At 38.7% G+C, this 14,989-nt stretch overlaps 1 protein-coding gene across 1 annotated transcript; it reads left to right on the top strand.

The window, feature by feature from the left end:
* The first annotated feature begins 213 nt into the window (after nt 1-213).
* Nucleotides 214-13,892, top strand: LOC139726784 (protein SERAC1-like). Its single transcript, XM_071637775.1, has 16 exons — nt 214-322; nt 1,256-1,289; nt 2,184-2,299; nt 2,701-2,784; nt 3,595-3,750; nt 4,404-4,535; nt 5,227-5,348; nt 5,715-5,828; nt 7,129-7,291; nt 8,011-8,161; nt 8,905-9,091; nt 9,724-9,824; nt 11,275-11,372; nt 12,111-12,293; nt 12,771-12,914; nt 13,672-13,892. Exons 1-16 carry the CDS (start codon nt 217-219, stop codon nt 13,890-13,892), a joined length of 2,112 nt encoding a protein of 703 aa, XP_071493876.1. The 5' UTR covers nt 214-216.
* The last annotated feature ends 1,097 nt before the right edge of the window (nt 13,893-14,989 follow it).

The following is a 14,989-nucleotide window of genomic DNA, read 5'->3' as shown; positions in this document are numbered from 1 at the left end:
AGGTGAGTGGTAAAAATTATCTTACTCTTAAAATCAAACAAAATAAATGGCATTTTATGTGATTTTGCCGTCAATAGTGACGGTCGTTTACAACGTTTGAACACTAATACATGTCAGACCGCTGTGCTTTGCACAGCGGTCTGGTCAGGCTAGTTGAGTACCAGGTAATTGAATCATAAATCAGTTTCACCTATTAATCACTCCTTTCAGAGAGAAATGAGGATCATTCTGCTTTCTAAGCGTCTCTTCTGCAGCAGCAGTAACAGGGGCACATGCAGCAAGGGGAAAGGCAAGCTCTCATCGGTCAAAGCAAGACGTGGAGGTACTTCATCCTTCTAAGAGATTGTTTTAAACCGTTCTATACTGAATTCTTGAATGCCCATAGACTTCATACACAGGGCACCAGGTTCCTGTACGGAACGAGTTAATACTAGAGAAGCACTTCAAATGCGATCAGTGATGTTTGGTCATACTTATATGCATGCTGAAAATTGCTTGATTTCCCAGTATAGAAGCCTTTTGTTACATCATCGGCTTCCAGCTGTGCGCAGCAAAGTACGCACTTTAGTGCGTGTACATGCAAACCTCAAAAATGCGTAGCTTGAACTCCCAAGTTCATTGACCTACCTGCCAAAATGTTGAAAATCCTTCATGAAATCTATAAGAAAGTCCCGGATCACTACAAAATTGTAATCATCTGTTCCTTTAGTCATTCTCAACCTTTCCTGTTGTTTCATTCAAATCCGTTCACAACTTTTTGAGTTATTTTGTACACAGACAAACCAACCAACCAAAGCTGATGAAAACATAACCTCCTCTTTGGCGGAGGTAATAATGTACATGTACTACTCTTAAAATTTGAGAAAAACCATCCAGGTCAAAGGTCAATTATAGTTACAAAACTGAAAGGGCTTGTATTAGAAATATTTCTTTCTTTCTAATATTTTTTTGGGGTTAGAGAATATGATTCTGATATCATTTTAATAGTTCAAGATTAAGATCACCATTTAAGGTGTCTTGCAAGGTCTACTTTGTGTCAAATCAGGCAATTTGAGGCATTTATGAATGTACGCGGAGCTTTACTTGTCTCGTCCCAGTTGTGTAGTGAAGTGAGAAAAATAAAGATGATAGATGGAATATTTTTCTGTATTTTTTCCTTTTTTTCCTTTTTCCTTTTTTTTTTTTTTGGCTACTGAAGCACTGCACATCTGTATATTGTAAAGCTCTTTTGTTCAATTGTTTGTTTTCCCCCCAGCACAAATTGCTGCCGTTACTGCTGTTACAGCTGGGTGAGTTTGAACTTCTCATGTCACAGCCTATTGCCCTGTTGTGCAAACTGTACCTCCTTTATATCTTTTCCTACATAATGAATCTCTCTGTGAGATCGTTTCAATACAATACTCTTTTATCTCTTCCTAACACCCTAGTGTGTGTATTTTCACGTACTGCCTTTGTTTAGATTTTGCAGTGTGGCTGTGGGTTAATGTTCTCAAGTATGAAATTGAAAAAGTTAAAGTGACATTGTGTACATGGCATAGGTTAGGAAAGGATTGGTTCAGTGCTGCACATTGTTGTTTCCACTTAGTGGCAGCCACAAATCTACAGCATTTCTGAAATTTAGGTAACTTGTAAAGAGAGAACATTGATAGATAAAGTGAAACATTTCATGAAGGGGGACAGAGTGAAATGTAGCTCTAGGATAATAGTTTTTCAAAGAGGATGGTGCGCAAAAGGTGTACAGTATACAATCATCTCAGTTGATGGAATAAAACTTTACACCAACGGTGAAACTATGCTACTCCAAAGGGAACATTCTTGCCAGCCAGGCATTTTTTCTTGTGTCTTCATGCTGAAGGTTTAGGGGAAATTGTGTCTGTTATTTGAGTCATTAAGTTTACATTAATAAAGAAAAAATGTCATTATAATAATGAAGTTCAGTTCAAAGGTGTGTAGTAAATCTGCTATTAAATACAATTCTTTTTACTACCAGAGCATAGCTGATGTCATCAATTCCGTCAGAGGACTTGTCAGGAAAATGGTGTCTTGAAAGCTTCAAACTTCCCATTGTATATCCTAGCTTAAAACCACCTGCCCATTATGCCCATTTGTTTGAATTCTTATCTAAATTCTTTGTTTACCATTAAATTTATCAATATCATTTTTATTGTTGTCCTGTATCACAGAGGTCTTCTGTACTTGGAATGGCAGACTCTGGACAAGGCAGTTCACTACAAACCTGACTCTGTCCTTCCGGAGAAGGGAAGTGATTATATCTACATTAACATCGCTTCAGACAAAGGTGAAGAATTGTTTAAATATTTATCGCAGCAGAACAAATATGAATCCCAGATGTCACAGAGTATGTGTATATATACTTCAGAAAGTATTAGGAGATATGACAAACAGTAAACTTACAACAAGTACATCATTTTCGTTTAAGCTATGACGATAACAATTTATTTCAGGAAATGGTGGACAAAGAGGTATCACATTGAATGATTCACTGCAGGATGCTTTGCACTTTGTTAAGACATGTATGAGATAGTTTAACCTTTCCAAAGCTGTGTTCAAATCAAACAGCAATTTACATCGATGTCACAAGCACTGAGTTTTGTATGTTCTTTTTTGGTGAAGTTCTTTACCGGTATTTTAATTCTCTTGTGAACTCACAATCACTTTGTCCCAAAACTAATCATTCAGATAATCTTGTGACTCAAGTGAAGAGCAAATTTCAGTGGAGGATCAAGGCACTGGAATACATTCTGCAGGACAAGGAACAAGACAGTGGTAATTGTTAGTTTAGTCAGTGAGCCAGTCAGTCAGTCAGTCAGATAGTTAGTCAGTTATTTTATTGGTTAGTCAGTCAGTTGGTCAGCAAGTTATGGTGTGTGGGTTTGTGGGACAGTGTTTGTGTGCTATGAAGTTAACTAGTATAGTGCAGTCAAGGAAATGACATGCACTATTAACCAGAAAAATCAGTCTGTGTAGAATTGAAATTGATATTGCATCCATCACTGTAACGCTTTCAGAAACACCTACACAAAATGCCACTGACTGCATTTGTGAGCAGGTGATCAACAACACTCACAGGATTTGTCATTTCATCAATGCATGATACCTGAGGAGATGATCAGTTATTCCAGAATTAAATATAGCTTGTAACAACTCCATACTGATTAAATACATATCCGTGTGCAACACAGAATCTGGCACTATGGAGCGATTTTAATCCTAAATATATGGCAGAGAAGGTATGTCAAGTCAAATGTTGCCAAATAAATGTTTAATCCATTTACGATGAGTCCCGAATTTATGCGGGCAAGTGTCTATGGGAAATACACTTGTACATACTGTAGCAAAATCAGTCTGTCCTCAATGGGTTAAATCAGTGTATCTTATTGCTAAACACAGTGAAAACCTGCACAGTTGTTTAAGTACCTGATTAAGTATGTATTGTAAAATGCAAATTCTTTGTGCGCAGTAGATATTTCATTAGACCGACGTTTTATTATGCCATTTTTGCAATCATGTTTGGTATTTTTCCCTGACAACCTTTGCTTATTCTTTTTTTCTCGTCCTCTCTCTGCACCTCAGCACTATATCCGTTCCATGTGCCAAAGCTGATTTTTGGAGAGAGGGGGCATATGTGGAAGGACCCCAAGGCACTTCTGAAGAAAGCCCTCTCAAGCAATAGGGAGGAGAGGTTGCTAGGCGTGGCCGGTCTAGCCAAGAGGCATCCCACGTGGCATGGTAAAACAACTGGTTTCCATACTTAAGGGGACAACAGAGCTGCCAAGTCTCAATGATTCTGCATGAGGTTTCTTGAAAAACAGAAACTTCTCTTCATGTCCTGGCAGTGGAATACAATAACTTCCCTGATTTGGGTTTCGATTTGGCGTATCAAAATGCATGCACAGGCATATTATTACACAAGTACAAGTACCTCCGTACTTGCTCTTTGGAATCTTCCTGATTTTCATGTGTGAATGTTGGCAGCCCTGAGACAGTGTCATTTGATCTGTAGTCACTGGCATCATTGTCCAGTTTAACAATGTGCAGAGGATTTTTTACTGGCAGTATAGTATGTAAAGAGCTCATCAAGTTAATGTGGATCTTATTTTGGCACCTACTTGCATACACATATGTTTTACATGCTATACATGGAATGGTATCACAAACGACTGTTTATACAATCTGATACCATTTTCTTCAAATCATAAACTAATAATGTGGCTGAATACCTGCTGAACTCCAGATATGTTATATTTGATTCAACCACAGAATCCAAACTTACATAGATCCTCAATCTTAGTCCAAACTGGAACATGAAGATCAAATTTAAATCTCAGAGGAGGGGACATCTAATGGAAGAGAGCCTAATTTTCATGGATGCCTTGTTTCAGACTCAGACTACAGGGCTGTAGCCCAGGCCTGCGATTCCAGGACCCTGATTGGTCTAGCAAGATCACCTGACAGTGATGCAAGATATTTCCTTCCTCCTCCTCCTTGCAACAGAGACAATGAGAAACAGGTTTGTTTGTTTGTTTGTTCATTTTCTATCTGAGAAGATGGCTGGATAGTCCATATTCAGCTATGCTAAGCTGGTCTTCCATGGGTCCAGTTGGATGTGAGGTGAGACCACTTTACCGGGTTAAACACCCTGCTCTTTGTGATGAATGAATGAAGCAGGATCTTTTATGTGCATGAGTTGTGACTCTCTCACACATGGGACCTCCATTTTATGTCCTATCCGAGGGACAGAGTGTTTTGCCTCTTGCTAGAGGGGATGGTATGATAACACACATCATTGCTCAGTCCAGACTCGGGTTCGAACCTGGGTCGCTTGGGTCGGAGGCAAACGCGCTACTGACTGAGCCAACTCACCGCCCTGGTGGGCGGTGTGTTTAACCAAGATTTGTTGACATTTTGCCAGCTATTCAAGTGTCCGAAGTAGTGTGATTCAGATGATAATTTACAAAGAAAGAGGATCACAGTTCAATCTTTGTAATATACTGTAGTGTCGTAAACCACAAATCTTTATGAAATTTCACGAGTTTTATGAATTGATGAAAAACTGATGCCGTTTCATGTATGAACTCAATCATTCACCATATTGTTACATTGCAAGATATAGAAGATATGCCTTCTTATGTTTGTTTATTTCAATTTGGTTTATTTCATTTTGTTTTATTTCATTTTGTTTTGTTGCTTATGTTTCACAGCCAGCAATAGAGGTCGCGTTTGTTGAGCTGCTAGCCTCACTTCCCAGGAGTAATGTTGATCGATGCACACAGTACTTCACACAGGCTGCCATGCAGCAGAGCAAAAAGGCCTTGGCAGAAGACCAGGTATGTATCTACTCCGCAAATATGGTATTGAGATCAGAGCTTCCAGTAATCCTCAAATATGGTTGCAGTTGTTATATTTACAAAAGGAAAGCCACATACCTGTTCAATATTTAGTTTTACAGTTACATTACAAGTTATGTGTTCAATAATGGTTATTTGAAAAATAATGTGAAAGTTGATAGTAGAAGAGAAGTAGTCTAGCTATTGGTGTAAATTCGGAAAATGACAATAGTCAATTTTTCCTTGACAATAGTCAAGTTAAAATGCATGTAAATGACCCTGCCACCGTGTCCTTGAGTCTCTCTTTTTTTTTCAACATAGCTTGATCCATCCCTGAATACAAACTAACCTTGTTTTGTGCTACAGACTGGCTCCATAGTTTTCGGAGGCAATGCTCTCTCGTTCGTGGCATCCCTGAGCAAAGTTCCAGAGGAAGCCCTAGACCAGGTCTATCTCTTGGCCCTTGTTAGTCATTCTGAGGTAAGTCACCTTGTTTGGGCAAACTGGCAAGATGGTGTTAAAAGTGGTTTTGTCTTTTTGTCAATTCATGTCAGCTATATAACTGATAGTTTTATAACTGAGATAATTTGAGTATGCCTTGTAGTCCCATGAATAGGAAATATATTTGTAAGGAAGTAGTAGTTACTACCTTTTATTTTTCTTTGTTAATATTTGTCTTGAGCCCTTGTTCTGTATCCTGATGATATTACTGCAGTTCCGTCAACATATCTGACATTTCTTGATCCTTCTCCAGTGTGTGTAATCTTTGAAATGTTTAGTCTGTATCACGTGATAGGTGCTTTGCAGCTCTGTTTAAGTGCATTCTCTGTATGAAGCTGTCAGCACGGTATTACATATTCTTATTCTCTCACAAAATGTGGGAAATATTGCTGAGCTTAAGTTGTTTATCCACCTATATACCGTTATCATACTTTTACTCATTCTCATGTTACTCTTCCTAATTTCTTCTTTTTCATCTTTACCACATTTGTCTATTGTCTATTTTCATATCTCCTCCTTCTCTCTCTTGATTTTGCACTTAAGTTTTAACCCTCTCATCTTTCTTTCTTTCTTTCTTTCACATACTCCACTCTGTCATCTTCCTCTCTCTAGTACTTTCTTTAAAGGGAACCACAACCCAAATATAAATGTACATTGAGTGAGAGCAACAGTACTAGTAGAACACATCAGTGAAAGTGTAAGGAAAATCAGACAATCCACTTAAAAGTTGTGAATTTTTAAAGTTTTGGTGCTGTCATCTCAGATCAGAAAACTACTACAGTTCTTGACATCATCGTAGATAGCAATATTGAGGAAATATTTAAAGGAGAATTCCACAAAATTTCATTTTTCATGGAAAGTACACATTCCATCGACTTGTTACTGACATATATATAAGGGGTAATATTATACTCCCTACTTTCTGAATCTGAGTAAGTGAAGTGATCCTTCACTGTGCTTGAAATGTGACAATATGTTTGTCTTTATATTTTCTATATATTGTCGTCCACTAAGATGTCATGAGCTGTAGTGTAGTCGTCTTATCTGTGATAATGTCAACCAAAACTTTTAAAACACAATTTTTAAATAGATTGTCCGATTTTCCTCAAACTTTCATTGATGTGTTCTACTAATATTGCTGCTTTCACTCAGTCCACATTTACACACTTGTGTGTATATTTGGATTGTGGCTTTCCTCTAAACTTTGACATGACAAATATTAATTTCCCATTTCTACCAGCCGTGCGCTAAATATTTTGCACTCTCACACCTATACCAGGTCGCCAGTCACTGCGAGGAGATAATCAAGCTGGGAGGGCTCCAGCTGTTGATGCGAGTCTGCCAGGCGAGGGAGACAAGCCCAAAGATCCTCTCTTATGTTGCACAAATCGTTGCCAATCTTGCCGTCCACGAATCCCTTCATGCTAAAATTGTCCAAGCAGGTACGTTCTGACATGATTGAGATTGAACTCGGCCTGATTGCTTGCATGCTTCACCCCCCCCCCCCCAAAAAAAAAAGAAGCAACAAACAAACTTTCAGTCACGACTACCTGAAAGTGTCATGTATTTATAGTTTTCTTAATAAGTAATAACCCCTACATGATTTATTCAGATCTGAGTCTTCTTTTCTATTTCAATTTACAAATATCGTAATTACTCGTCATCATTTATTTGTCAACAACAGCATTTTTATATGCAGTAACTGTCATCACTAATATGAGTCTCTCTTTGCAAGACTGTTTTGTTCAGTGCTTAAAAATGAACATATTCAGGTACCGCTGAAACCAGGCACTACTGAAAATATTCAAGTTGCTTCTGAAAAGACTCATGAAATGGAAATAGATAGGGTTCAAAAGAGCAGTTTGTATTGCAAGGAGTCGGCAACAAGTGAGCAAGAGTGTAACTCTTGATATTGGTTATAGACAAGATATTCTCACTGGAAAGAGAAGGGAGCTTGTGCAATATCACGAGAGTGATGCAAAACTGGAGGAGAAAATTTTATTTTTTCTCATTGTATCACTAAATACATATCATACGTGTAAGAAATGTTTAACTAGGCAAATGCTTGGATGTCTATCAAAAATTTAGAGCAGCCATTTAAATTCTCTGTTGAAACCTGGTGAAGAGAATGATAGCAGCTTACCATGTCTGGACATCTCAGGTTGGGTGACCATCCTAGCTGGCTGGATGAAGTCCAAGCACCTGGCGCTAGCCTCTCAAGCCAGCCGTGCCCTGGCCAACCTGGATAAGGACTGGTCCTCAGAGGTCTTTGACAATGGGGTCTACGTTCTGCACCCTCATGGAAGATCGAGGTGAGAACTACTGTCAAAATGGCTTTTTCATGACTCACTTCATAGCATCATGTATATGCATAGCTTATCACAAAGGAGCTGTTTGGGATCATCAGATAAGACATGGGACTGTCAATCTGCAGTCCATGGTTCAAGTCCCCTTGCTGCGGTGGTAATGTCCCCCAAAGCAAAGCACCTTATCCCTCATTGCCTACCGTAGTCTTTCCACCAGTCCCATGGTTGCTTGTCCCTATAAGTACTCATTGCTTCCTTAGCAGCTTTGTAAAACAGATCATAAGTATGGTGCTTCATTATCATCTTCATTCTGTTGGTACGAATATCACTGTGAAGACCTTTTTTTAAAACAAAACTGCCTTATTCCTTCCTATTTCTTTACTACTCATTAGTTTGTAGATGGAATCTCAATTTTTCAGTAGTTTGTAAGGGGAAACATTTGTTGTCCTATCACAACATTCATGAGGTATGTAACATCATATAACTCACTCAAGGCTTTAAAAAGGCTCAGCAGTGAAAGTGTGATCTTTTAAGAAAAGGTGTAGACTCTCTCTTTTGTGCGCTGTCGTCTGGCCACTCTCAAATCTAGTGTCTGTCCTATGCTCCTTGTCTATATCTTTGCTGATATGCTGTATCATTAGCTTCTCCCTGTCTGTATTTTGCTCTACCATCCTTCCCTTGACATCTTTCAAGAAATATAGACTTCCTCTGATAAAGCAGGTTCTTTTTTTGTGTTTATTCTCATTCAGGGAGCCCATCCTGGCTGATGTGGTCTTTGTCCACGGCCTGAATGGTGGAGCTTTCTACACATGGCGGCAGGGGAAACCAACCGCTGAAGGTCCGTTGCCAGGGCGACTGCAGCCAGCTCCCACAGAGGAGAAGGTGGATGGACAGGAAAACCCAGAGAACAAGAAATTTGTCTGGTGCTGGCCCAAGGTAACCTGGCTCTAAAACTGATTTAGGAATTCATGGATGTTTCATCACAAGTCTAAGTGGAATGAAGGTTGGGGTGATGAAGAAATTGAGATACTGTTTATGCCATATATTTCGTGAGATTTATTTTCAATAATTTTGCAAGTCAGGTGCTATTCACGAAATTAACAACACGCAAAAATATTATCTCTGATCCCGATACGAATGCAATATGCATGCATACATTTAGCTCCATTCATTACTGTGCTTCACAATTGCAAATTTAACCACTTGCGAAATTGTTGTGAAGTCCTTATATGCGGAAAAAATTTGACTCGCTATTAATATATGGCGTATACAGTAGCTACACTGAGAGAGTAATAGAATAAATTTGTAGTCAAGTAGATTGATTATATTATGTAGATAGAAAGCTGAACACATAGGTGGATAGATATGTAAATATTATGTAGATGGATTTTAAAAAAATGGATAGACAGGTTAACAGGTAAGTAGATTGATAACTGAACAGAAAGACAGATGGACAGACAGGAAGAAAGATGGAGAAAGAGAATATATAGAGAGATAGATCAGAGTTATCACTTTAAGATGGACATATTGCATGTAGATTCACATTTGTTTTCTTTTTTGTGTTTCAGTCTTGGCTGGCTAAGGACTGTCCTCACATGAGAATTGTGACTGTTTCTTACGACACGCAGATCACTGACTGGGCCTCAAAGTGTCCATTCGAAGGGGAAAAGTGAGTGATTTAAATCCTGAATATATGTGACCCTGCACCACAAAATCAACAAAAGTCACCAGACATGGATTTTCAGTTAAGGGCAGATTCTGAAAGAGCAGACTCTAAGCTTTAAAATGATGTATAACTCAATTCAAATGGACTCCCCTAATCTACCTAAATATTGGAAAGAAAGCAAACACTCAGGAAAAGTGTGAACTGAGAAAAGAGGCTCTGAAGTACACGGTCTATTCAAACGCTTAATCTTTACCAAGCCGTGCCAGCTGTGCCATGAAAGGGACAAAACACAGGATGTAAACCACGGGAGCAACAACAATGAAGGAATTATCAGATTAAGCTGAAATTGAACATGTTTTATTAGCACATTCTGCCCATGATTAATGCGAACTTTCAAAGCAATAGCGTCATCCTTTCAAAAGTTATTAGACTTGTAAATGAAGAGTGTGCAAAGGATTTGGAGACATGAAAAGCGGCCTCTAGGACAAACCTGATCATTCTACTCTTCCAAAAAAAAAGGGTTGTAGAAAAACTGCTAAAAACACACTTTCCCATTCATGTTATGATATCAAACTGAAGAATAATGTAGAAGAAGGATAGCTCTTTCAGAAAATATGAAAAACTCAAGATTGACTTGGTTGAACCATTTCACCTTTTTTGAGTCCTCACTTAAAATCAAGGGGTGTGACTTTTTGTTTGTTTTGTGGTGCACAGTCACACATAATAGCCTGCAGTAAATGATACATTGTATTTAGATGATTTATCATCTAACAATAGAGGACATACCACTGGTCTTAATCCTGTTTTAAATAGTTGGATGAACTGACCCTCCTTGGTGGTGTATTTAACAACTAAGATAGTAACATACTAGGACAAAGTAGCATTTATATCTCATCTTACTACCAGAATATGCACATGGGTCTTCATTGATCTATTTCTGTGGATACTGTGAAGTGATGTTGTGCATGATATCACTAAGTGTACGTTGTCACTAATGTTACCTATTTTACTCTGTATGTGCCATGGTGTAAACTCCCTGTGTGCCACATTGTTCTTAGATAGCAATGTAGTCATGCTTTGGTAGGACATTGTGCATTTCAAATCTATGTAACTTTTATAGATTTTTGTTATTCTGGACTTATTATTAATGAGCAAAGTTGTAGAGAAAATGCCAAGTTTTGCTTTGATGTAAATTGTATGTGACAGGAATGGAATCGCAAGAAACGCTTTCATTGTACTGTGACATTTGTGATTTATCAATCGCATTGGATGGGTTTGTGCATTTGAGCAGAATATGCAAATTTGGCATGCCGTTGCCTGAGTTAGGCATGCGAATGTGGCACATAAAGAGTTAATAGAAGATTGACTTGTGCAAAGTTTGGACTGATGTTCACTAAAGAAACCACTTCATAACTGCTATTATAGTTTGATAACTCCGTCCTCCTCTCCTTAGGCACTCGCTGGTCCAGCGAAGTGGAGAGATGTTAAGGAAGCTACACCAGGCAGGGGTGGGACAACGACCAATCATCTGGGTCACACACTCCATGGGAGGTGAGATTTGACCCCTTATAGCTGGTAGACAAGCGGTGATAACGGTGTAATCAGTCTTCGAAAATTGCTAGTGCATATTACTCGACACTTACCAAATATTTACCTCAAAACTAGCTCGTAGAAATTGCTGGGGGATCGTTTTTATGTAATCATGTGGTGTATTGCTCACTTTGATGTTCACTGTCATTTTGAAACGTGACGATGTGAATTCTTGGAAGCAGTTGCTTAGATAGTATCGTGTGTTGAGAATGAGAAGGGCGTTAAGTTGTCTTGAACACTATGGGTTTAGTGACAACTTAACGCCCTTATCATTCTCAACCAACGGTATGTTCTCATTACTGCAGCTTCAGTGCAATTTCATTACTTCGATTTTGAGATAATGTCAGAAAAAATAATCAATGAAGAGATGTCAGAAAAAATGAAGAGAGAATGTTTTACTAAAGATGACTAGAAGCATATGAAGATATGTGTCTCGTTCAAAGCTTAGTTAAGTGTGAGTTTATGTATCATCAAAAGAAGAAAAGCATTGCAACTATATGAAGCGTATGAGCAACAGGTGAAACAAGACATATTATATCCCACACTACTACACATAGTCAATATATTTATAGATGTAGTCAGTGGAAGAAATATTTGATAAGAATTAGAATTACCTGAGTATGATATCACCCCTTATCTAATCCCTGTTTACATTACTGACCCGAGCTCTTCATCTGATTGACTTGTCGTGTTGTGAAGGTCTTCTGGTGAAACAGATGCTGATTGATGCAAGCCAGAGTGAGACCATGGCTGGCGTCATGGGGCAGACCAAGGGCGTGGTCTTTTACAGCACCCCTCACCACGGCTCCGCCCTGGCAGCCTACTCCCAGCAGGCCAAGTTCCTCCTCTACCCCTCCACAGAGGTCAAGGAACTCAGCGCTGGTAAGATTTAAATCTTTTAAGACTTTAATCTGTCAGTTTTGAAGGGTGGCTCATGTCCCTCTTCAACATATATCAGTATGTAAAAGGTAAATCTGTCTGGTCCCAGTGAGGGAATGTAATGTTTTGTTAAAGAGTGTAAGATATATCTTTGAATTTGCAGTGGTACATTTAGTGTCCATTTGAAGCCATTCCCTGATACTACCCAAAAGTCAAAAACTCATTGGCCCGTATTCATGAAGAGGGTTTAAATCAAGTCCTTGGTTTATGTAAATTTCTTCTGCATCAATGCACATGACAGATCACATACACCAACAGACATCTGATACTTGCATAGGAAAGCTGTACCTATTGTTTCACACTTATTTTATTCCCTTGTCCAAATTCAAACCATCTGGTTTTGATTTTAACCACCTCAGTGAATACAGGCCATTAAATCCATCTTTTAAGTCCAAACTCTACTTTTCAATCTTGTTATAGACTCCCCTGTGCTGAGGAACCTTCATGGCAGGTTTCGAGCTCTGGTGCAGACCCACAAACTGCCGGTGCTGAGCTTTGGGGAGATGGAGCCAACTAACATTGGCCTCTCTGTCAAGACTCTGGTTGTTCCTCCACTGTCTTCAAGTAAGGAGCACGTCTTTTAACTTTAATTTCACTCAGAAACTCTTTTAACTTCTTCTAAGCTAGAAATGTGACATGTCACTGCAAAAGCCAGATAGAGGGGCTTTTCTAGGCTCTGTTTAAATGTCAAAGTCTGTAAATATTTTGAAACATGAAACTTTCCATTTTTTTTTTAAATGAAGCATGTAACTCAATCATGTAGAATTAACCAATTGTATGTGAATGCCTACTCTCGTGACCGCTTGACATTATCTAAATTTCTAAACCATTTATTTTTTTAAACTCTGCTTATCTTGTGGCCAGCTTTCTTAACCTGTCTGTGGTTTTGGGGGCGGAAAATCCCCCAAATTCAAACAGGCATTAGTCACTATATCAAACTTTGGAAGTATGAGCAATCTTGAAACTTCATGTTTTGTTTTTGTTTTTTCAGCCAAATCACCTTACTGTAAAAGTGGATATTTACACACGACTAATTTTTCGCGCTCGGCGGAGTAAGAAGAGTTTTGCATGTTATTAATTCCGCGTGATCAAGACAGCAACTGTTGGAACATATGGCAAGCAAAAACATTCACGCGCTTTTATTTTCGCGCTAGTGTCTGGTTGCACGAAATGCGCAAAAATTTCCACTTTTACGGTATTTGGAAGTTTTCTCAGCTTTAAACACTCTGTCAACTGTGTTAGGGTATTGTAGTCAGTGATAGATCACAGATGTTGGTATATGTCACTTTCATCTGTCCACACCGTTCTTTCTGGACTTCAGATCCCGGATGCGGCGACTTCCACGAGATGCGACTGGACCATCAGAACATCTGCAAGCCCCACAGTCGCAACTCGCTCCTCTACCAGCTCACCCTGCGCTTCATCCAGCAGACCATCTCCCTCCCGCTCTCCGTCGCCCTCTCCGAGCGGCTGGAGGAACTTCTCCAGGACCCCGAGGAGGAGGAGATATTCTATCCTCTTGGGATGTCGTTTGGAGAATAGACCTCCATATCTTTGCCGCCATCCAGCCCATGATCGCAGCCTTCGTCCCCACGAAACCTTGATGCTTGATGAGTTGTGGTCACCAGGAGTGTTTTAAAACAGAGCTTTGCCAGAACGATAATATTGTGTGCTTGCTCTGGTTACGTCAAATTGTATTATTTCATAAGATTATTCTGACATCACTCCAAGATTTCAAAAAAGCTTTAAGTCACAAAATATTCCACACCAGCTGTTGTCTTGCAAAGCACTTGCAGATCAAAAAAGGTTTTGGAATGTGACATACTTGACAAAGTAACCATCTTTGAATTTGAAGGATATCTTCATTGGGATTTTTTTTTTAAGTTTTGCATTGGAATAGGTGTATTTGGTTTATAGTGAAATATAAAGGTCATGATGTTTTACACCGACCATATGGACTCCAGGCTTACTAATTTGACATGCTAATTCTCTGATTTAAGTTTGACTTAAACTTACAGGAAAATGAATGGTCTCTACAGTTACAATAAAACACATACAAGGAAATATGGCAGAACCATTTGTAAGATGTTCTTCTTTCATTTGGGAATCATTTACTTAACCACATATCATTTCAGTATTAATGGTGCTACAGTGTTGCATGCAAATGTATCATTACATGACTTTTATTTTTTTGGCTACATTTGAGAGGATGCTATTTAGTTGTGTGCATTAGAACATTCATAATATTGCTAAACTAGATGTTTACGTTAAGTATATTGCTCAGAAGTACTTATCAACTCATTGGTGGCAATGTTGCAAATGAATTTAGGGCAACCTGCCATGCAATCAAGAAAGACTTGTCATAAAATGACATTTCTGAGAAAGATGAACGCTCTTAAAGTGATGCCAACTCAGCATTGGATAAAAAAAGAAAAAGAAATGCTGCAGAAAGGAAGAACTCGAATAGTAAGAATGATACAATTATTTTCAATATGCAGCACAACCTAAAATTGTATTTATAATTCCAGGTTAAGATGCATATTGAAGAGAAGAGTAAAATCTGTTGTTGTTGTTGTTGCTAGCATCATAGCTTCGGAAGCATACTGCTGGTTGCATTGTGTAGTACAATCTTTATGTAG

Source organism: Diadema antillarum, unplaced genomic scaffold, assembly GCF_040938485.1.
Source record: "Diadema antillarum isolate AM-2024a unplaced genomic scaffold, OU_Dant_1.0 seq00000098_RagTag, whole genome shotgun sequence".
Taxonomy (NCBI): domain Eukaryota; kingdom Metazoa; phylum Echinodermata; class Echinoidea; order Diadematoida; family Diadematidae; genus Diadema; species Diadema antillarum.
This window is presented reverse-complemented; position numbering and strand designations above follow the sequence as displayed.

What these genes read in the sequence shown, in the direction of transcription:
- LOC139726784 (XM_071637775.1), top strand. Translation starts at nt 217, where the DNA reads ATGAGGATCATTCTGCTTTCTAAGCGTCTCTTCTGCAGCAGCAGTAAC. An exon ending in TGTCCATTCGAAGGGGAAAA is followed by an intron (nt 9,825 to 11,274) that starts GTGAGTGATTTA and finishes TCCTCTCCTTAG; the next exon opens with GCACTCGCTGGTCCAGCGAA. An exon ending in GGTCAAGGAACTCAGCGCTG is followed by an intron (nt 12,294 to 12,770) that starts GTAAGATTTAAA and finishes ATCTTGTTATAG; the next exon opens with ACTCCCCTGTGCTGAGGAAC.